Raw genomic sequence first — 21,690 nt, forward strand, 5'->3', positions numbered from 1 at the left:
CACCTAATGAATGATGACTATAAAGCTAAGCACCAGTTTAATCTCATGAAGATAATAAATTAAGGATAAGCTTAATCATCCTTCAAAATAAAACTCTGGGCTTTCAAGATTAAGAGAGGTTGCTGTTAGAGTTTGTTTCTTTAGGCTGATGTTGACTGAGCACAGATATAATTGTATATATGTGCGACAATTATTACTTTTTTATGTATAATGGTATAATGCAGACATGGTAAGTTATTTTATTGAGCTGAGTAGCTTTAAGCGAATCATCTCTCTCTGTTGGCACACTTATATAGATAAATATAATTCTGACCTATCAATAATATCTATCAGGCTCTTGTTCAGATTCCTGTGGAGGCATTCCTGACACATCCAAGTAGGGAAAAAAAATAAAAAAGATCACAGGATGGGCCCAGAATACTCTGAAGGAGTTGCATACCCTGTCCTGCACTGGAATGTCTCTAGGCCCTCCAGGAAAAACTGGAAATGTTGCTAAATGGAGAGAGTCATGCTAGCTACCTGGACCAGCAGAGAGGGGGAAAAGTTCGTATTAGCGCATGCTAATACAGTATCAGTATGCCAAAGTGTAAAATGAACTTTGAATCCCCAAAAAAAGTAATGGCCGCAAAGTCTAAATAGATGTGGACTTATTAGAGTCGTCTTAATAAAAGATGATCTCATGTGGATTACTGCTGGGTGAAAACTACTTTCAACAGTGTAGTTTTGCAATTTGAAAAAAAGGATATAAATACTTTTCACACTTACCTGAGGAAAGGGACCATTTAACTTTACTGAATGTTGAATCACTCCAGACCTTCCGCTGCAGTGTGTAGGGTCATTACATGTGTAAAATCAAGTAAATCACAGTCATATCAAAAGAATCTGGTTTTCCTTTGTGTGTTATCACTAAACCCTTCCACAGTAGCTTTTTGATATCAGTCAGTTTTTCTGCTGACATCAACTCCTCATTGCGTCCTGTGAAATGTGTCTCAATGCCCACCAGCATGATGTGCAAATGAAATGTTTTATTATTATTATTATTATTATTATTATTATTATTATTATTATTATTATTATTATTATTATGATTATTATTATTATTATTATTATTATTATTGTTATTATTTCCTTAATGCACTTGTTTTTACTAGTGAAGTGAGAGGAGTAACACTATGCATGTTGCTCAGATGAAAACGGAGCTCCAACTCAGATTTAGCACTGAGCTCAGGTCACTATAAGTAGTGTTGGGCCTAATGAGTCGGAGCCAACTGAGACATTTACAGGATAACTTCCTCTATTTGTCTTGGTTCGGTTTACACTTTTGTGTAATGAGATGGGAGCGGGTCTGCTTGCGTCTGAATGTGTCCGTGTTTGTGGCCGTGAGCTATGCGTGGCATTCGAGCATTCTGTGAGCACAACAAGGAGTTGCGTTACTCCCCTGCAAACAGGATCACACAGAGTGTACATGTGTGAAGCGTGTCTTTACAATTAGCACACACAACGTAATACCAGGTTCTAAAGACGCTTTCGAGGGAGCTGTTTGGTGCAAAACTGTAATTAGAATTACTATCCAAAATGAATTTATGTTTTTTTTTTCTTCTTTTTTCCCCCTTGATTCTGTCTTTTTTATATTTAAACAATAGTATTTTGATTGTTTTTAATACATTTTCTGTCCTGTTTCCCACTGAATATGCAGCAGGGCCTCATTGGTCTTTGTGCTAACATGAACCAGCATCCCTCTGAGAATAATACCAACTGTAGATTTGCTATTTGCAGAATGTTTCAAAACTAAGCACAAACTAAAAGGTATTTGGAGCTGCTGGTCAGTCTACTTACCTCCATTTAAAAAGACATATCATTTCCCCATTTCGTGCCCTAACAGTTTATTTTACTGAGATTAGTCCAGGTTTTGAACACATTTTGTCCACTTTTCTGAAGGGTTTGCTTTCAAGAGCCTAATTGACAGTGCAATGCTTGATTCAATTTGAGGCGCATTGTAGCCTGAAGCTGTTGGGAACAGTTTAAATCACGCTGCCGAGACGTAAACAACCCTTAAGAAAACGAACACAGATCACCTGAAAACTTGACATAGTGTTTGCAGTGTTGGATGACTGAAAAAAAATTGCATTACTCTAATTTTTATTCTTACTTTACTGGAACATGTGAAATTTGAAATGTAAATTTTATTTCATTCTATTTTCTAAATAATTGCACTTGGACGGTCACCAAAAATGACAGCACTAAATGTAAATGGCTGTAACCGTGGGTGACAACAGCACTATTGAGACATTTTTATTCACCATTTTTTATTCTTTACATAAAGAATAAGCTGCAGGTTATGTTATACCGTACCTTCCAAAAGTACTAATACCTCTGGTCAAAATATTTTGCTGGAATTTTATGTGATAGATCAACAATAAGATGTCCATCACTGTAAAAGGGAATAAAATGCTGCAAAATAATAATAATAATACATTTTTTTTTATATATAAATAAATATTTTTATCGGTGAACCTATAACCCCATCTCAGGTCTTTTGCAGCCTCCAACAGGCTTTCTTCCCAAACTGGCCTGTCTTTAGCTACCGTCGTCTTCCCTGTTGTGAAAGAACAGCACTCCCACAGCATGATGCTGCCACCACCACGTGTCATGTTGAGGATTGTGTGTTCAAGATGATGTTGGTTCTTCATCACACAACATTTTGCATGTAAGGCCAACATAACTAAAATTAAATACAGCAACAATTTTATATCAGAACAAAGGAGGATGTTTTGGTTGAATAGCCCCTTTTCGCCCCCTCTCCAATTGTTTGAAAATAGTTTATATTTTTCCTCAGACCTCACAATTATGTGCTACTTTGCATTAATCTATCACATAAAATCCTAATAAACCTCTCAAGGATGTGGCTGTGATGTGATGAAAGGATAAAATAAGATGAATACATTTGCGAGGCTCTGTATGTTTTGAAACTTTGCCAAGGAGAACTTCAGGATCATGGCATCGTGTGCGAAAGACGCATCAACGCAGGAGCATTTCTCATCTTTTGCTTTCAAAAATGAGGCATACAGAGAGGACAATCTGTCTGAAATTGGGTGGCATCACTGAGTTAAACAGCATTTGAATCAAGTAAAGTTCATAAATGGTGACGGTGAAGTTCTGTACTATTCACATGCCATGTCACGATGTCTGTGGATTTCAGGATTAAACATGGGAAAATGACACTGTTGGTGTTTTTGTGTAGCAGACGAGGAAAGTGTTAAGGTGAGATGGTCTGAGATACGTGCTTACAGAAGGTTTAAAAATAAGTCGCACATGACTCAACTCTGTTTTGAATTGATGCCATCGCTGATTTAAAACTGCTGTCTGTGCCTGTGAAGAAAGTAAAGGTCGGGATGAAAAGTAGAGGGACTACTTTGAAAGGGGAACGTGAATGCAAATGTTGCATTTACTGTGCTGAGAACAATACGTGTGATGGATGGATGTAATGTAGACTGATACATCTACATTTGTTTGCAATAAATGTTAAAATGCAAGACGCTGAAACTGTTTTCTTTCCTTTCTTCGTGCCACTCGTTAGTCAGGCTGGTAATTTAGAGCAGTCTTAAAAAGAACTTCTGTTTTTAGTATACTGAACATCCGGCTCCATCGATGTTTATTTTTTCTGTTTCGGAATCTGTTATTTACACTTTTACTTGATCTGTTCAAATCCCAATTTAAGATAAAAAGACTTTATAACTTTTATAAGAACAAGTAAGCCCGTCCTAACTCTGCCTGACTTATGAATTTAACTTGAAATTTCCGTCTTGTTGTACAAAAGAAATTCTTACGGAGTCATACTGTAATCTACAAAAGTAGGATATTATGTGTTTAATTAATTAATGTTTTGTTATAATAAATTGTACTTGCAACTCATTTTATTTATTGTGCCAAATCTTTTAGAAAATTGGTAAAGTGCCATGTTAATGTTAAGAGGCCGTGGGTGGAGGTCGGGCAGAGCACCATTCAGGCAAGAACTGCCACTAACACATAACCAAGAACACATTTGAACACAAATTCACAAAATAAGATCAAATAACTTCAAAATAACATAGATGAGAGGCAATCAAGTAGATTTATGCCAGCTGAAGTACACGTTTGGCATGTGCCGTGCGTGCGAGGTTAGCTTTCTGGTGACAGTGAAACATCACCCGGCGGTGCTTAAGTTTAACCTGACAGTTTGCTGCTGTGTTTACTTGGTTGCCGTGGATGCAGTGAGACTGGCAGACACCCGCTTGCCCCCAGCTGCTCCCTGTGCTTTCTAAAGAATCTACATTAGAGCCCAGTTGTTGCTTTTGGATGCCAGTAGGGGCTCTGATGTCACAGTTGCGACTCGGAAAGACTCACAATTTATGGCCTTACCTGGATCAGCGAGGGAGTGTCATGTTTTAGGCCGCCAAAGTATGTCTTCTCTTTGCAGACTTTTGCTAAAATTGTCTGAGATGCGTTTCCTTGAGACAGTCCAAGAACCAAAGTACATGGATTTTAACATAGTTATTATCTGTCGGATGAATTGATAACATTTACATGCTGAAATAGTTTTTATTCAGAAGATAGAAGGAAAACACTGCCGTTTGTCATCATTAACCATGTAAAAATCTATGTGTATAAATTATATGTTATAATTCATACACCATATATAGTGGAAATGCAAAGTTAAATCTGTGATCAGAATTAAACAATAACTGAATCTGGTATGAGATGTCTTCAGACTGCCAAAACTGAAAGAAAACAAATATATATTGTCCCCAACTCATATTGTTCCTGAAAATCTGAAAATGTGGCCCTCATCTCACCTCATCTGCAAATCGTTTGGCCTTTCTTAGCAAAATTCCTCAAGCTCACTCAAATTGAAAGAATAACATCCATTTTCAAGTCTTGCCATAAGTTATAATCGACTTGACTTGGCTGGGTCGTACACATAAATTTATGCTTTTATCTAAAACCGTTCAGTTTTTAGATAAACTGAACGGTTTATCTAAAAACCGTTCAGTTGTGGCTGTGGCCAAGTCTCTTCCAGCTAGAGATTCTCCTTCTACGTGGCTCCCGTTTCCTCTGCAAGCAAGGCTGTTCTGTTCCGTTTTGATGAATCATTGGTAAATTGTAGAATGCTTTCTGATCCATTTGCTGCTTTACTTGATCTCAGTGAAGCAGTTTATTCATTGACGTTCTCCAACAATCCTCTGAGGTCTTCACACAACAGCCGAATTCGTGCAGAGACCAGATTACACAGAGACAGTCTCTGTTTACAAATTAGATGGATGGATATTGGTTTTAAAGGTTTATGTCTAATATGTTTATTCTATCACATTGAAATTATACACCATTTTAATCAATCTAGGACAGTGCAAAATGTTTCATGAGCACATTTTATTGCCAGCAAATGAATTTATTTGAATCTTATATATGGAAACCAACAGCAATAGTCATATTTGAAACAATTTCAGGCATGGATATTTTAAAAATACACTCAATAGAAGTGTTGATGGAATCATATTTTAATATTCAACTTACATTACTACTAGAAAACAATGTTCTGATATTTATTTTGCTTGTCAGAGTCATAAACAACTAGATTATCACAAATGTAATTAAAAACAACATTACTCTTTTAATCGTTTCACATGTCCAGTCTCATTCAGCAAATTTATTTAAAAAATATAATATCATAGTCAGGAAAGAGTTTTCTGGTCTTGAAAGCTTTATGCACTTTTTCCAGCTTCATAAGTATTTACAACTTCTTCTTCACTATAGCGTCACAGTTTATTATATGTGCCCACCCATCATAAATATCATTTTTCGAAGAAATCCAAAAACACAAAATGTGAGAGCTCCCAATTTCTGACAAAAAAAAAAAAAAACATTACATTAAAATGATTTAAATATAACTGGGTTATTTTTGCCCTTCGCCAATTCATGTCCTCTTTTTTAAGCAACATTTTGACACCCTTCTTCTGTTTACCTGTAAAGAAATTATTTAGTACCAAATATACAGTAGTTATTTAGTACAGAATAATTTCATGTCAGTTTATCATTCTAGTTCAGCATTTATGGAGATAAATTATGCTAAAAATGCTCCAATCTCACGTTTGATTGATTTGTATATTATTTTACAACTTTACAACTCCCATTTATTGTAGTTCTGATCTCAGAGATTCTACTGCTAGGAACCAAACCAAATAACTACATTCGACCAACCACATTTCTAAATAAAAGACAATGAGTATATTATATAAAGATAACTTTAAATTCTCAAAATGTGAACGTAGGCGTTAAACATCCCCAGAGCGATTTGAGGAACAGTCAGAACAAAAATATTCTGTGGCAAGACGACTATTTACATATTCAAATAAGAAAGATAGACAGAATATGGCCAAAAATGTAAGAGCATGAAATGATGAAGCAGCAAAATGACCAGCACCCCCTTAAATACTCACAGGAATGTAAACGTTACTAAAAACATTCACCATTTCTTTTTGTTTTTGTTTTGTTTTTTCCACCCTTGATGATCTTTCAATGCCTGAGAAATCAAGACCTGCTTTTTCAGTGTAAGCATGTGGCAACTGCCTGTGAATCCAGTAAATCCTTTGGTAGTCGACACATCCGGATGTCTTCTCTACCAGCTGGACTCAAAAACCCTTTTGCACATGTTGGAGTTCTCCTGATGGAGAGGGAACTCCGAGCCGGGCACAAGCTGCTTTTTAGCCTTTCGTGACATAATGCTCTTCCCTGATGACAGGCTCTCATACCTGGAAAAGTATTCACTAAAACAAACAAACAAAAAAAAACACACACACACACACACAAATAAAAAGTTAAAGCTTGCATTCGCTAAAAGGAAAGTCAGACTATTTTGGGGTGGAGTTTCCAGCTGATCGCTACCTGACAGGGAAGGTAGCCTTGTCCATCTGCATGCACACCAGGAAGGGATATTCAGAGAACTGGACTGTGGTGATGAAGTCCAGAGAGGCTTCTGTGTCAAAGCTGACCTCCACACCAGCCCTCAGAAAGTCCATGTCCACCGTTACGTTGCCGGTGACCACTAAGGCACCTCTGGAGAGACAGACAGAGAGAGGGAACCAAACAAAAGCACGGTCAACGAGATCAAGAAAAGTGACAGAGTTCAGCTCAGGTCATCAGTTTCTTAAAATCAGGGTCGCATGCTGGAGTTACACCAAAGAAAGGTTTTAATTGAACAGCTGTAAATATTTTTTTAATCATAGAGTTGTTGAAAACATAGCATTTCCCGTTACCTGGTCCGGATATTTTATTTACCTTGAGTTTCAAAACAAAAAAGGAAAAAACAAAACTTCTCTAACTTTGCCCGGGTAGACCAGCCAAGGCAAAGATGCTAGTGTGGTTTGGTGTTGCCCTATACATAGCCATCCAGTCTATTATCAGCAGTGGAGAGGTGCAGCTATGCTTGTCCATTCACCTGCCTGTACACAACTAATCCTGTAGACATTTACAAGTCCAGTTGTAAAGAATAGGTGAGATTTATGGGGGGGAGGGAGGGAAAGCACAATAACTTCCAGTCTAAGTGAAGTTCTTCCAAGTTGTACTCATTGTAATCATCATCAAGCGGTAATCATTTAAAACATTAAAATAGTCGTCTCTCTTAATTCACTGTTAAAGTGACACGGCAGCATGAGTTAGCTCTGCAGCCATAAAACCGCATTTCAAGGTTTAAATTCTCTTGCGTTCCTCTTGAGCCCCGTTTCATCACCTGATGCCACGAGCCATCTGACTCAGAAGCGATGACGTGCTCCACTTTCAGCAGCTACTGCCGTGTGTGTTGACTGTAATGCTTTTAAAATAGAGACTCAGACACAACCCGACTTCGCCGGCACACGACAAAGGATCCGGGCGTGAAAGCGCAATCCTGGAGCATGCCCAGAGAGCCGGTGGAACGGATGAATCAGACGGCACTTATAGACCTGCTAAAGTTCAGATAAACCCAGCATCAACAGAAATCCTGTCGCAACTGAGTGACCTCTAAAATTATCTTCCTTTCAAGGCACCGAGATTGTTTTCTAAGAATTGTGTAAATGTCAACAAGGCCTTTGACCTGCGTGTGCATTACATCGTAAGGCGCATATAGCGCTTCTTTGACTTGGCGAGTTAATCCATAAATTTACGTGACCGAACTTTGACCAGCACCCAGACGCGGAGAGCATGTCCTCTGATGATGCAAGTTGTTTATATCAGAGTCTTTGACCGGTACCTGTTATTGACGCTGGTTTTTGACTCTCTGTACCACAGGCTTATCTCCATCCCTCCGGAAATGTCGATGGCTAAGCCTCCTTGAAACTCTGCATTCGCCTTCAGACCCGACTGAAGCTGGACGACCTGCAGGAAGACAAATCGAAAGAAAATACGCAAGAATGAAGTTTTGAGATAAGGGCTCTCTGAGAAAGGAAGAAAGTTTCAGTGCTAAATTTGTGCATTTTTATTATTTCCATAATAAAATTCTACGAAGACAAAATTCACAGCAAACATTGCAATATTTCTCTGCTGAATTTAAGTTACACATATTATATTAGTCATATATTTGGTGATAAACAACTTAGAATGACAATGTTGTATTGCCGAAACTATAGAGTCAAATTCAAAAAAGAAATCTAACTTTAAATTTGAGGACAATTATTCAGTGACGGGGGATGTTATGTTAAGAAATTATTTTTATTTTTTTTACTGTTTATAGCATCCCAAATAGTTTTTTTTTTTAATGAAGTCAAAATGTTTGCATAAAAAAATAACAGAATGATATAACAGGTTGATGAAGGTATTATTGTCCTATTTTTGAAAAGTAAAAAAATGAATAAAATAAAAAAATATAGTCCTTTTTACAATATATGACATCTGCATCAATTTATTTGTTGAAGTGAGATTTAAAACACTAAAAATACCAAATTAAAGATTTTTTTTTTCCCTCTTGTGAAACTGTTAATATAGCTGATCTTATTTTAAGCCTTTTTTCCACAATTTAATTAGCAGCGGCAGTGAATCTGGTGAGAATCAAATCAGCAGTATTTAAATGAGTGACTGGCATTCCTTAGACAGCGTTTTATTTATTATAACAAATGTGCACGTAGATCGACTGACCTCTAACTTTTCTCTCACTTTCCAGGTCAAACAGACTGGGCACAGAAGTCAAAGTGGACAGCTCCCTTTTCAAAGATAGGACAATTATGGCTTCATCAACCTGTTAAAGTGATGGCATCCAGCTCTTCTGACACTGTTCTCTTTAAGGCTAAAGCTGTTGGGGGCTTGACACAGACATACCAAAGCTCTGGTGAGAGAAGCTTGATATATATGCACCATATCTGTAAATTAATAGACACCATATGGCACACATGTTAAACATGGTTTACGAGCGCCTTTTCTGCCACGCTTCCGCTAACGTGCTTATTAAGTTGAGTTTTGCTCCATTGCGGTTGGAGCTATTAAAAAAAAAAAAAAAAAGGAAATTAAAAAAGCTGGACCTCTACACAGGATATTGTTCTGTTTTCCATGAGAGCTTTAAATAGGATTCCACTTTAAAAAACGCGAAAGCTCTCCGTGTTAAGCCGCGTACCTCGGAGTGATCCGTGAGCAGGATGAGTCCTTTCACCACGTTCATTGGCTCCCCGGTCATGGAGAACATTTTGGACATGAGGTCACTGTAACCCTTGAAGAACGTGACGGGTCGCAGCTGAACATCGAACAGCAGAGCTGACATACCAGCAAACGATTCCAGGTCTTCCTCCCCTTCATCGGGAGTGGCGGCGATTAGAGACTCTAAACCCTGAGCCTCAATCGCCACCTGAAAGACAAAAAGAAATAACAGATTAGCATAAGACAGATTTTTTTCGACAAAGTAATAATGATAAAAAAAATTTAAAAAAACTTGTGTGTGCACCTGCAGCCCATGTAGCATTGAACCTTGACTGGCACCATAAATATTCATGTTGCTTCTTCTGAGGATACCAGAGCCTGAGTACAGGATGTCCAAACTGTACGTCGAGGTCACATCAGGAGATTCTGTGGGAATAGCAGGTTGTTTTTATTGGGTTTTTTTCAGTCTTTTTGTTATTTATTCAAGATCAACATAAAATGCTTCTAGAAAATGTTTTAATTTAATTATCATTTTAACAGCTTTGATTTTCCATGTCCATTTTCACCAAGTTCTGTAGAAATAACATCACAACTAATTGAAGGCCTGACAAACTTTTGAACTTTTTTCACATCTTCCCACAGTAAATTCAAAACTCTCTTTGTATTTAATCGGGAATTTACATGACACATTAACCCAAAGCCACAGTTCATTAAAAGTTAAAAAGTTAAAATGTTTCGACAGGTAAAAATCAGAAATTGTAGCATTTTAATCAACCTTCAATCCGATACTCAACAATAAAGTCCAGCTTCACCATCCAGGAGGAGAATGTCAGAGCTACAATGGAATGGTGTATAATACAAGTGAAAATATTACATCTAGGCATAAGTTAATTGAAAAGCTGTTGAAATATGTGAAAACTGACATCTGCTGACGCTTTCCATCAAATCTGACTGAGCTTGAGCTATTTTGCAGAGAGGAACAAGCAGAAGGTTCTGTTCCTACAGAACAGAACCTTCTGTTCTGTAGGATCCACCTTCTGCTTGTTGATCCAAAGTTGCAGCTGTTATGTGTAACTTTGTGTTTGTCTGTCACATAAAATTCCTGGTAAGTTTGACTAAAACTGAAAGACGTTCAAGTATTATGAAACCTTTAGCAATACAAAACATTTTCAGGATAGAAAAAAAAATATCTTCCCGTTACTTACGGGCCATGAATCCTGAGAATGCAGACGATGACCCAACTTTAGCAAAGCGATCATAGTTATGGGAAATCATGTCCTCCAAAGCTCGTTGTATAACTTTGCTGCAGAAATGCAAGTAATAACTTCATGTTACCTTATTATGTTCTACGTACGAGTCTATGTTTACGTTTGTTGGACTGGCTGCTCTGTCAGTCTGAGCTTCCTGTATAACAAACCTGGCTGGCATTTGAAAGCGAAGGATGTCCTGGATCTTCGACAGCATGTACTTGTTCATCTCATGCGGCAGGTTTCCGATGGACAGAAGCAGATTTTTCACCTCGATGTGCGAAGGGTTGCTGCTGAGGATGACGTCAGCGGCAGCAGCTCTCACGTTCTTCTCATAGATTCGCCTGTTCTGGTGGTAAATCCTGTTCACGGTCTGTTTGACCTGGAAAGTGAGAGAAATGTTTGAAGTCCGTCGGTCTACATGGGAGTAAAACCCACTGAACGAGCTGTAATGTCTGCTGTGGTTCACCTCTGGGGTGATGAGGCTGACGTCGTATCTCTCCAGGGCTGTGAGGGCAATGGTGCTGTAAGATCCCACCTCCGACTCCGCAAACTTTGTGAGGATGGGAATGGCCTCGGGGAGCAGAGAGTTCTTCAGTGCCAGAAGGTACATCTGGACCTCGGACTCAACCTGCGTGCTTTCAGGACCTTCTAAAATCATCTTCTTCACCTGCACCACTGTCTGAAAGGGAAAAATATTAAATCTCAAAACTAATTCTCAGGAGAACTACACAAGTTCTGGTACCATACAGAAGAGTACATCAAGGTATGAAATTCTGGTAGCTTTAGCTTTTTTTTTTTCTAAAAGATTTTCCTGGAAGCTCACCGGTATATCACAGCTTCCTTTCAGACACAGCTTGTGGACCAGAGCTCCCATGATGATCACCACAGATTCTTTGATCTCCGTGCTGCTGATCTTTCCCTTAGCAATGTTCTGCAAAGATAGAATTGTTACGGTTTATTGAAAAGTAATGCTCTTACATTGCTGCAGAAATCTTGTCATTCCCCTTCCACTTTTTCACATTTTGTCAACCAGAAAATTCAATGAATTTTGTTGGGAAATAGTGTTAGAAATTATAAATAAGCCTTTATTTGTAACGTGGAAGAAACAGGACGCACGATTTCCACTTTGTTTGCTAGTAAAAGTCTGAAAAATGTGAGATGCATTTCTATTCAGAAGTTTAAAGAACAGTGTCCCAAACTATGAACATCACATCCGGTGGCGTTAAAATAATCATCCAAAAATGTATGGTATCACAGCAAACCTACTAACACGTTGTTTTTTTCACATTTATTTTTTTTTTGTTTTTTTTTAAATAAATGATTTTTAAAATCATGTAAACTTTTCCATTTTGCTTTAGAGCATAAACAAAATGAAAATAAATAAAACTGCATTTTATTTGCGTGTGTTTGTAACAAAACAAAATGGAGGAAATTTTAACATCTGTGAACATTTTTGGAAAAGCACCATTCGTACTCGTACATGTTATATGTGTACCATTTTCATATGCCACGTTCAGTTAAAGGACCTGCCAAGTGGTTACAGTTTGAGGTTTTTCCTTACCATCTGATCATTACTACAATGTGTAAAACTAAACAAAATCCTCTTTGTCACATGTCAAAGCTGCGCACTACACCTACCAGCAGAGCCTGGAGCATTCTCTCGTTGGGATGGGAGGCGAAGCCACATGCGTAGAGAAAACGCTCCTGCAGAACCGAACTCTTTGCGTCGGTGAAATTAAGAAACTCAAGCATGGCATCCAGAGATGCAGGAGTTTGAGAAGAAGTCACCGCGTCTACCACCTGAGGTCTGACAGAAGCAGAAAGTAATTAAAGCAACAAATGTTAACACTTTGGTAGGATAGTTGCATTAGCAGATTCTTAGAATGCAACATTTTCAGGTTAAGTGAGAAGCAGAGTCTATATATATATATATATATATATATATATATATATATATATATAAAAAGGTAGGATCTGGTTTACAGGGTTGTCTTGCTGGCACTTTTCAGAACTTTGAGAATCTCGTCCTTGGACGCCTTCCTAATGCTCTGGATGAAGCCCAGGAAGCTGCGAGGAGCCGTGGCTTTGGACAGGCTCGCTGGCTCCAGCTGCTTTTGCACCGCCTGCCAATGTTCGAAGAGCTAAGCGTGGGGAACACAGGGGGCAGAAAAGGATTAGAGGACATATCATCTTCAGTCAGTGTTTCAAGTACGAAAATACACTGCGTCCGATTAGTAACGGCGTGTTATAAAAATTCATTTTGTCATAAACACTTGTCCAACTTGTCAGAGAATGTGTAAAAAGACAAGAATAACTGTGGGTGAATTATAATCCTGTGCTGTTGTTTTTTACATTCAGTGAATTAAAAGAAATTTGATGTTTACCTGCTGTTATTAGGAGTACCTTGGAGATACAAAAAACCATTTGAGAAGCTACTTAAAGTAGACACATGTATCAGCTGCAAAACTAACCATGTTGAATTGCGTTCCGCTTTGTTTCAGTTCTGGAAGTTAATAAATGTGTGAGAAAAAATAAAACATGACAGGAAGATATGGAAGTCAATGTACATTACAAAGTAGTGATACCAAAGTCTGCAGATCGAGTACGAGTTCAAAGACAAAGTCAATAGAAATGTTGTCCAAGAGCAGTAAGGAGACACAACAGACAGGCACCCTACACAGAGATTTAAAAGCACTGTCTCATGACTACAACCTCCAAGTAACATGGGTGTTTAAACTGACCGTTTTCCAAACAGCTGTCATCGTAATACGTTAACCTAGCCAAACATGCGGCCATGTTATAAAGTAAAAGCAGTGAATGAAAGCACATATAATCAGTTCATGTTTTAATCATTAGGATTTAAAAGCACTGCGGGAATCTTGTTGTGAAAATCTCACTCTGTGGGTTGGAGAGGAAGTCAAAATACAATCTGTGTTTCATTTGGCTTGGAGTCTAAGAAAAAAATAGTTGCTGTTAAACAGCTGTTAAATACTTGCTGTTTTTCTGCAAAAATAGTTGCTGCAAAAAATAGTTGCTGTCTAACCCACCAAAGTCTAATCCTTTGGTGGGTTAGACTTGGTGGGTTAGGAAAAGTCCACTGGCTTCACTTTCTTAAATATCACCCAACTTCTCTTTTCCTACCTAGCAAGATTCTCCAAGTAGGAATGTGTTGCCAGTAAACACACATCAGTGTGACATGATTTTGTTAAAATGAATAGTCATCCTCTTTGCAGCTTCAAACGGCACACTACCTTATCTGGGAGTACCTTTCAATTTAAGGGACGTGTCAAAAACCTGAATTTTTAAAATCCTTGCCTGCTTCAAGAAATCACTGCAAAGGTCAATTGCGATTTATTTTTACTTTCAACACTTTCATGTCTTTTAGGAGGTTTTTCTGGTTCTAAAGTGTGATATTTGCTCATTTGAAAATCTCAGTTCAGTCCATTTACTATTTATCATATTTACCCTTTCAGGAAATTTTGAAGTTTTCTTCTGCGGATGAAACAACTCTCTACCACCTTACAGTAATTTCAAAACCAAATCATGTTTGTGTACGAGTACAGAGTGAAGATATAGTGTGTGAAGAATAATTTGTACTTACTGAAGGACAGCCTTTGCATTGGGTTTTTAGCTTCTCAGGAACAACACCAACAGCTGCCAGTTTTCCATCTACTGACTTGACGACTCCAGCAACGTCTTTTCCAGCCACCTCAAGTGGTCCGGCCTCTTTACCCAGCAGCACCAGAGATTGTCTGGGAAACAACAATGTTCACAATTAGAGTTTCCAGTCGCAGAGCTAGTTATAACACACCGAAACATTTTTCTATGGGTAAAAAAAATTATAAAATTACATTCAACTTTTTGTAGATAACCTTATATTACACAATTACCTGGATAGGATTTTAGCAGCAGTGGATCGGTGAGCGTTAACACCCAGAAAGTGAGTTTCTTCAGCCTCTGCTGACCGGATGAAACCATCTTCAAGTTTAAACACTGTAACAGAACTGGACTTCCTATTTACACCCAATACCTGGATGGGAGAAGACATTAAATGACATTTTAGAACTTTACAACTGATCGCTCCTCTTATAAGACGACGAGTTGTTCTGTACGCTGACTAACCGTACTATGTGTGGTAAATCCGGTCTCTGATGTCTTACACGTCTCCAAGATTTTGGTTCTTGTAACTTGACCTTGTGTTGCTTGATACTGAACTGTGCACCTCCCGGAAACGTCATTCTGTTGTACAACATGGTTTGAGTTTGTTTACCAATTTTGAAGCATTTAAAAAAAAAAAAAAAAAAAAAAAATTACACAATCACTTCTGGTGAGTACATATTGCAATGCTCTTTACCTCAACAACTTTCCCGGTATGGATCTGAAACTGCAATAAGCTGCTGATGCCTCTTTTTAAATTCTTGATGGTTGCAGGTTCTGACCAGTAGGAATAGAATGCTTTTATCTGCATGGGGTGTGTAAAAAAGAAAGCAACACGTCAAAAGAGAAAAACATGCTTTGAAATGACATGCAGCAAAACTTTGACCTGTAGATAAATTAGCTACTGAGCAAAGCAGCCTTCACAAAGGCATCCAGGGTGTCAGTTTCCTATGGTACATTTGTGTTCACAGACATATGTGCATAGTTATGACATCAGACACTATTTACATTATGTGTTGCTCTCTGGAGTCCAGATCAAAACCACACTGAGACTATTACAGCATTAGCACCTGTAATTACTGAATGAGTCTTTAATAGCTACTTAGTTAGGAGTAAATTGCTGATCTTCTGATGCCCCCAACAATAATATTTAAGGATTGTTTATGGAAATTATTAGTGTGATACTTTATTATTGAACCTCTAATGGTAACAAGATATATAGCTCGATAATGCTAAAGAGCCAGAACGGAAGTACGCCAGATATTTCTCTAGCATGTGGAGTAAAGTAGTTTTGTGCGAGCTTTGCAACTTTTAGCTGAAATTGTGCTGACAGGCAAATTTGCAAACATAGACCTGACTGCCAACTTTTCATAGTCAACTATCGACACTGTGACAGAGGCTAATGATGATTTAGTAATTTAAATGTGATTTAGACAATGTAACTGCTGTGCTGAATAAATTAAATCAGGAATAGTCATGCGGTATAAAAAAAATCACAAGAGTAGTTTTTTTCAGCAGAGCAGTAAAAACTGCTGTGCTGAAAAGCAGTTTTTACTGCTGAAAAAACATGCTCACATAGTTCACATGCTAAAACTTCACATGTGAACTTCAACTGCAGTTCACATGTTGAAGTTCACATGCTAAAAGTTAGACAAGTGGAATGACACTTTTTCTATAGATTAGATCATCAAGGACTGGAATAAGTTGATTATCAGTCAAAGGAGAGACATTTTGGTAGAGTGCATGCATAAAACTTTTGTCCTTTGCTGGTCTTTGTCCATAAGTGGATCCATCTGGATCTAATTTCTACCATTTTCTCTCATATGTGTATAGTTATGACATCAGACATGTGCATGTTACCATTTAAAAACTAGCTTGCACCAAGAGTAGATTTTCCATGTGTGGCATTTTGCCATTCAATTTTTTTTTTAAATCTAAAAACAAACAATGAGAATGAGTACCTTAAGTATTGCATGTAGTTAAATACTTACTGAATTTAAATAGCTAAATATTTGCTGCATTTTTTTTTGCCAGTTAGAAATTGGCAAAACATTGACATTGACTAACTTCTACGTAAAGCCTTTCTTTAAGACTAATGCTTTCATGTAAGAAAAAAGAAAACCCAACCATTTAGTGACAAGATAAAACAAGTTTCATTTTACAAGTTTCTAATAAAATGAAAGATTTAACTAGAATTAAACATTTTTGAAAATCAAAATGGCTGCACAAATCCCTTTAGAGATTGTACAGCCCACCAAAACGTTACCTGCCAAACTTCTCCAAACGGGTTCAGTTTAGCTCAGTGACACACAGTTTCCAGGTCATGAATGTAGAAAGGAGCCAATTACATCATCCTACAATGTTTCCTTTACAGTATGATATTTATTTGTGGTACTCAGCCACAATATCAGATAGGGCTTCCATAAATAGACTGTCTGCTGCTACTGTGTGTTATTCCTCCCCCTTTCTGGCTGGTGTAAATAATCCGACAACACCAGTGGAGACTCGTCTGTTCCGTTTGACTGGCAAACAAAAATGTTTCTTCTTTAGTGGAAACCTTAAAATCAATCCTATTCTGTTTGCACTGTAGAAAAGACAGGAAGAAAATGTCTTAGAAACATTCCAGAGTAGAGAGGATGAAATATTATTATTGAATACTCAGGAAAGAAAGTCTAAAATAAAATATTGTGAATGTTTTTTTTTTTTTTTAATGAATCATTTTATAGTTTTAAATATAGTTTATTCAAGACTCAAAAAATGCTCAAACCTTTTCAGCACTACTAAACACCTTATTTGTTTTGTTTTTTTAACTACTAAATCTACTACTAACACCAGTGAGAGCTCAATTTTATTTGAGGTCCCCTTTATATCTGGACTCAACAGGTTATCAAAGACACTGACATCATTCACATTAATAGTTTACCTCAGCAAGATGTTCTTCCGTCAACCTAAACCATTTCTTTTACTCTGACTCATTCATAAATTTAGACATTGACCTTCTGAATCAGCTGACCTTTGATAAGCGCATTTCCCCTGCCAGCATCATCACTGTAACACTATCCAAATAGAAAAAAACAACTTTATAATGCTCTGAAGACATCTGCCTGGCTTTCCTCCACTCCTGCACATGCCTGCATATCAGTACTTGTGTACTACAGATAACTTTTCCTAGGATTGCTCTCTGGCTGTAGTAAAAGGTGTGTTATATGTGGGGTCAAAAGCTATTCTGGGCACTCCGCTTATTATCGTTGCAGGACACTGTAGACACTGCAGCTACAGATGTTAAAAAATGAGTGGTAGTAGTGTTGAAGTCCTCACCTTCCCGTTTTTCAGATGCACCAGGAAAGGTTTTGTTAGAGCTGCTAGTTTGGTTTTCCCCAAGATGCTTTCGGTCGTGGCTCCATGAAGGATGTTGTTCTTCTCTGACCTCTCAGTCACGGGCTCAATCCTCACATTTGAGATCTGTTGAAGAGAGTAACCTCTTAAGTACTTTTATTCTAAAGGAGAACCTTATTTAGAGAACTGTGACAGTCATTTTTTGGGGCCCACATACAGACAGCTGAATCAGCTGGTCGTCCTTGTTGCTCGGATCTCTCCAAACGAGGTTAATGTTCACGTCGCTTGAGATTCTGTAGCCGGCGCTGCCCTCCTTTGACCCCCAAGCCTTGTCCAGCAGGAGCTCAGTGGTGTAGCTGAATTTGTACAGCTGGTTGTTGTTCAGCCGGGGTCCAGCAGCAGCAGCAGCAGCACCTGGAAAAATAGGAAATGCAGCTTGAAGCAAAGTCAAAATGAGAAGGCGCTACAATGAAACGCTCATCTAACTTATCATTGTCAATGTAAAATTACCATAGAGTGTAAGTAACTGAAAGCAGTTTAGTCATTTATTAAAGATGTTTTGTAATCAGAATTGTTTTAAAATATTTTTCATAGCATATCCAGCTGAAACAGTTTTGCTTATTAGTGTAAAATAGTGCAAAAAATTTTTTAAAGAAAAACTAAGAATCGTTTTCAATAGATTTTTTTTTCTTAACAGCAAAAAAATAACTTTAAGCAGCTATAAAAAGACATCAATGGACTTTCCCCATCATATTTCAATTCCTGCAGTCAAATGAATTTAATTCAATTCAATGGATTTATAGAGAGGCAATTCACAACAAATATCATCTGAAGAGCATATATAGCTTTTTCTGGCTCTATCAGATATAAACTTTTGGATTTATTGAAAAAAAAATTATCCATTTTATCCACCCATCCAAACTTAGTAAAATAATGTTGGGTGTAATTGTAATCCAGACACCTTGTTCTAGGACTCACTCCTTGTATCGTCTCATTTCTTCTTATTCTTCTCAGTGGGTAGTGGACATGGTGTGTTGAGCTGATTCAATCATTGAACTGGGTGTGTTCCAGGTGAGAGAAGATAGATGTGTCATTCAGCCATGAGGGAATACACACTGACGTGTCACTTTTTGATTTCATCACCGGTTGCCTGCGCTAAACTTCCACCAAATGAAATTCAGGGTCAATTTGTTGCATCAGACTGCCTTAAATATTTCAGGGACTTCAAAAGTAAAGTGTCAGTGAGGTCATCATCTGACATTTTTTCCTTCTAACTGTTTCTAAAAGATGATTTCTGACTATCAGTGTGATGGGGATCCCCAGCCTGCATCGATTCATTCATTCACTGCTTTCCACAAATCCAGACTGAAAATCTTAAAGCTGCTTAGAAAATGTCCAACAACAGCTTCCAAGTTCTGAGCAAAGTGTCCAAGTTTTAAGATTACAAGTACAAACCAGTGGTTTTGCAGGCTGAAGGTGAACCAGCTGTCTTCAGTCAGCTGTCATCTGAAGGACTGCTGGCATCTAAGCATCTCAAGAACCGATTCACTCACCTTGGGTAGAAGCTGTGGCAGAAGTGGCTGCGCAAAGCAACAAAACAGCCAGAACCAACATTGTGCGTCCTCCTCTCCCTGCAGCCAGGTGATCCAAGCCCAAAAAGCCGCCGAAGTGGCACCAATGAAAAGGCCAAAAAGAAAACGCACAGCGAGCCCGAGCCTCTTGTGTCCTGCTTTATCTGAGGGGAGGGCAGACTCCAAACTCCACGCTCAAGTACTAAGTACGAGATAACCCGGAAATCATTAACCAGGGCAGCACAGATTTGACAGGAACTGCTGCTGTCTATAGATGCGCATGCAGCCAGGTGGGTCATTTTTTGAAAAAATACACCGAGGCCGCGTGATCGATTAATTTAGTCCAATCACGTAGCTTAATCGGATTGATTCTCCTCGTCATAAGAGTGAGATCACAAATCATATTTTTTTTTCTTGTGGCTTTAAAGCACAGAACACATTTTCGAAAGCTGAACTAAGATTGCGTAGAGTTATCAAAATCTAATTTATGATGGTTGTAGTTACCAGGAGCTGATATGCAAAAGTCTTCATGCCAGACGCCTTTCACCTAATTTCCCCCCCGGAGATGAACAGTCGGCACTTTGTCATGTTACGTTTGCAGGAAGTGGGAAGTCCTGCCAGAGAAACCAGCTCGAATTACCAGCTTTCCCACTCTAGAGGTGTCAAGTCTTTAGGTTGACCCGTTTTTGCCTTCTGCAATATTTGCGTAGAGTCTCAAACACTTTGAGTCACACGTTTAAATTATGTGTTGATCTGCATTTTTGTTTATTTTTGAGCTTCCGCGCAGTCGAAGGCGTAATGTGAAATATGTAAATTGTTTATTAGATGTGTTTTGCTATTTATATTTTATATACAGATTATATTTGTATCACTATTTTAGTTTTTATGGCAGGAATTACACTGGTCAGCCAGCAGATGTCAGTGTTTGCCTGTTGTTCTGCTATCTTTCTCTGCCATGAGTTTACAGTTCCTCTAAGTCAGAGGTCTTCAACTCCAGGCCTGGTGGCCGGTTGTCCTGCAAGTTTTAAACGTGTCTCTGCTTCAACACACCTGAGTGAAATACTCAGCTCTGGAGAGCCTGAAGCGCTCTGAGGCGTTCCTTTCATACCTCTGTAGCTCTGGTTAATCTGATGAATGACTGTGTGTACAGCTATTACTAAGAGCGAATGTCAGTGCCAGTGAAAAGTATTATTACATCAGTTTGAATAAGCGTGCTATTATTCAGTTTAAAGGTAAGAAAAGAAGAAGAGATTACAAGAGCGTCAGGCCAAAGGCCAAAGCTTACGTTTCAATCAATTCCCTGATAGCACAAAAAAGCAGATAAGCTTTATTTACATTATCTCAACTGAAGACTGTGAGTTCATGTAAAAAAATAAAAATAAAAATCAGTGCAGTTACATTTCCTAAACAGGTTAAATAAAAATAGCGGTTTGGCTGGTCTGAAGTTTCCCACCTCAGACCAGCCTTCAACCACTTCCTCTCTGTCACATAAATGGCTGCAGATCAGAGAAACAGAAAAGCAGAGGGAGCATGCAGTGCTCTCTCTTCTGAGCCATATTTTTTTTTTAAATCCTTAAAAGTAACAGTTTTTTATATTTAATCTTTCCCCTGCAATGTTCATATTTTATAATTAATTTTCTTATACCAAACAGATATTGTATCATTTTAATTTGAGGATCTAGCTTTGCTTAACTCCCATAAGACCAATATGTCATTTGTTGTTAGAAGAGAAGGATAACAATACTGAAAGTGGCAGAAATACTCGTTTCAAACACTAGGTGGGAGGAGAGAGTAATGCTTCACACTCATTAACAGAATAAGAAAAACAGCTCATTTGTTAAACATACTAAGAAAATGCAAGTCATCCTGTTTGTTACTATTTTTGTTTCTAGAAATGACTATAAAAGGGTTGAAATCACAACATAGTCATGTATAAAAATGGCTGAAATCCAGGCAATACAGCCTGTTGTGAAACTCTGGCAAAACCTGAAAGTTTATGTCCATATATTCTCTCCATCTAAGGTGGATGGAGAAGATCTGGAGCAATTTCCAAAAAAAAAATAAATAAATGTACACAAAAATATCAGTAATTGTAAAGCTAGAAAAAATGATATATCCTTTTCTTCCACTGTACTACTTTATATCGCTGTGTACAATCCAAATAATTTATCCCAGTTGGCTTGGCCTAATCTCATGCCATGTTTTGGTTTGGTTTTTAGGTATCCTGTTTTGCTCTTGGTATT

At 37.9% G+C, this 21,690-nt stretch overlaps 1 protein-coding gene across 2 annotated transcripts; it reads right to left on the reverse strand.

Annotated features, from left to right (window-relative positions):
- Positions 1 to 5,391: 5,391 nt before the first annotated feature.
- mttp (microsomal triglyceride transfer protein) lies at positions 5,392 to 19,984 on the reverse strand. 2 transcript variants are annotated; one of them, XM_015033842.1, is made up of 18 exons: positions 19,429 to 19,984; positions 18,094 to 18,286; positions 17,859 to 18,002; positions 15,238 to 15,345; positions 15,006 to 15,122; positions 14,774 to 14,913; positions 14,485 to 14,635; positions 12,867 to 13,024; positions 12,522 to 12,690; positions 11,707 to 11,814; positions 11,350 to 11,562; positions 11,051 to 11,262; positions 10,839 to 10,936; positions 9,938 to 10,059; positions 9,614 to 9,841; positions 8,261 to 8,385; positions 6,919 to 7,089; positions 5,392 to 6,800 (listed from the first exon to the last, which is right to left on the reverse strand). In XM_015033842.1, exons 1-18 carry the CDS (start codon positions 19,488 to 19,490, stop codon positions 6,653 to 6,655), a joined length of 2,667 nt encoding a protein of 888 aa, XP_014889328.1. In that variant the 5' UTR covers positions 19,491 to 19,984; the 3' UTR covers positions 5,392 to 6,652. The 2 variants fall into 2 exon arrangements, with proteins under 2 accessions (XP_014889328.1, XP_014889327.1); XM_015033841.1 differs by having other exon boundaries at positions 18,094 to 18,290; positions 19,430 to 19,983.
- Between the last annotated feature and the right edge of the window lie 1,706 nt (positions 19,985 to 21,690).

Source organism: Poecilia latipinna, unplaced genomic scaffold (genome assembly GCF_001443285.1).
Source record: "Poecilia latipinna isolate Pla-1442-1.1 unplaced genomic scaffold, P_latipinna-1.0 Scaffold280, whole genome shotgun sequence".
Taxonomy (NCBI): Eukaryota; Metazoa; Chordata; class Actinopteri; order Cyprinodontiformes; family Poeciliidae; genus Poecilia; species Poecilia latipinna.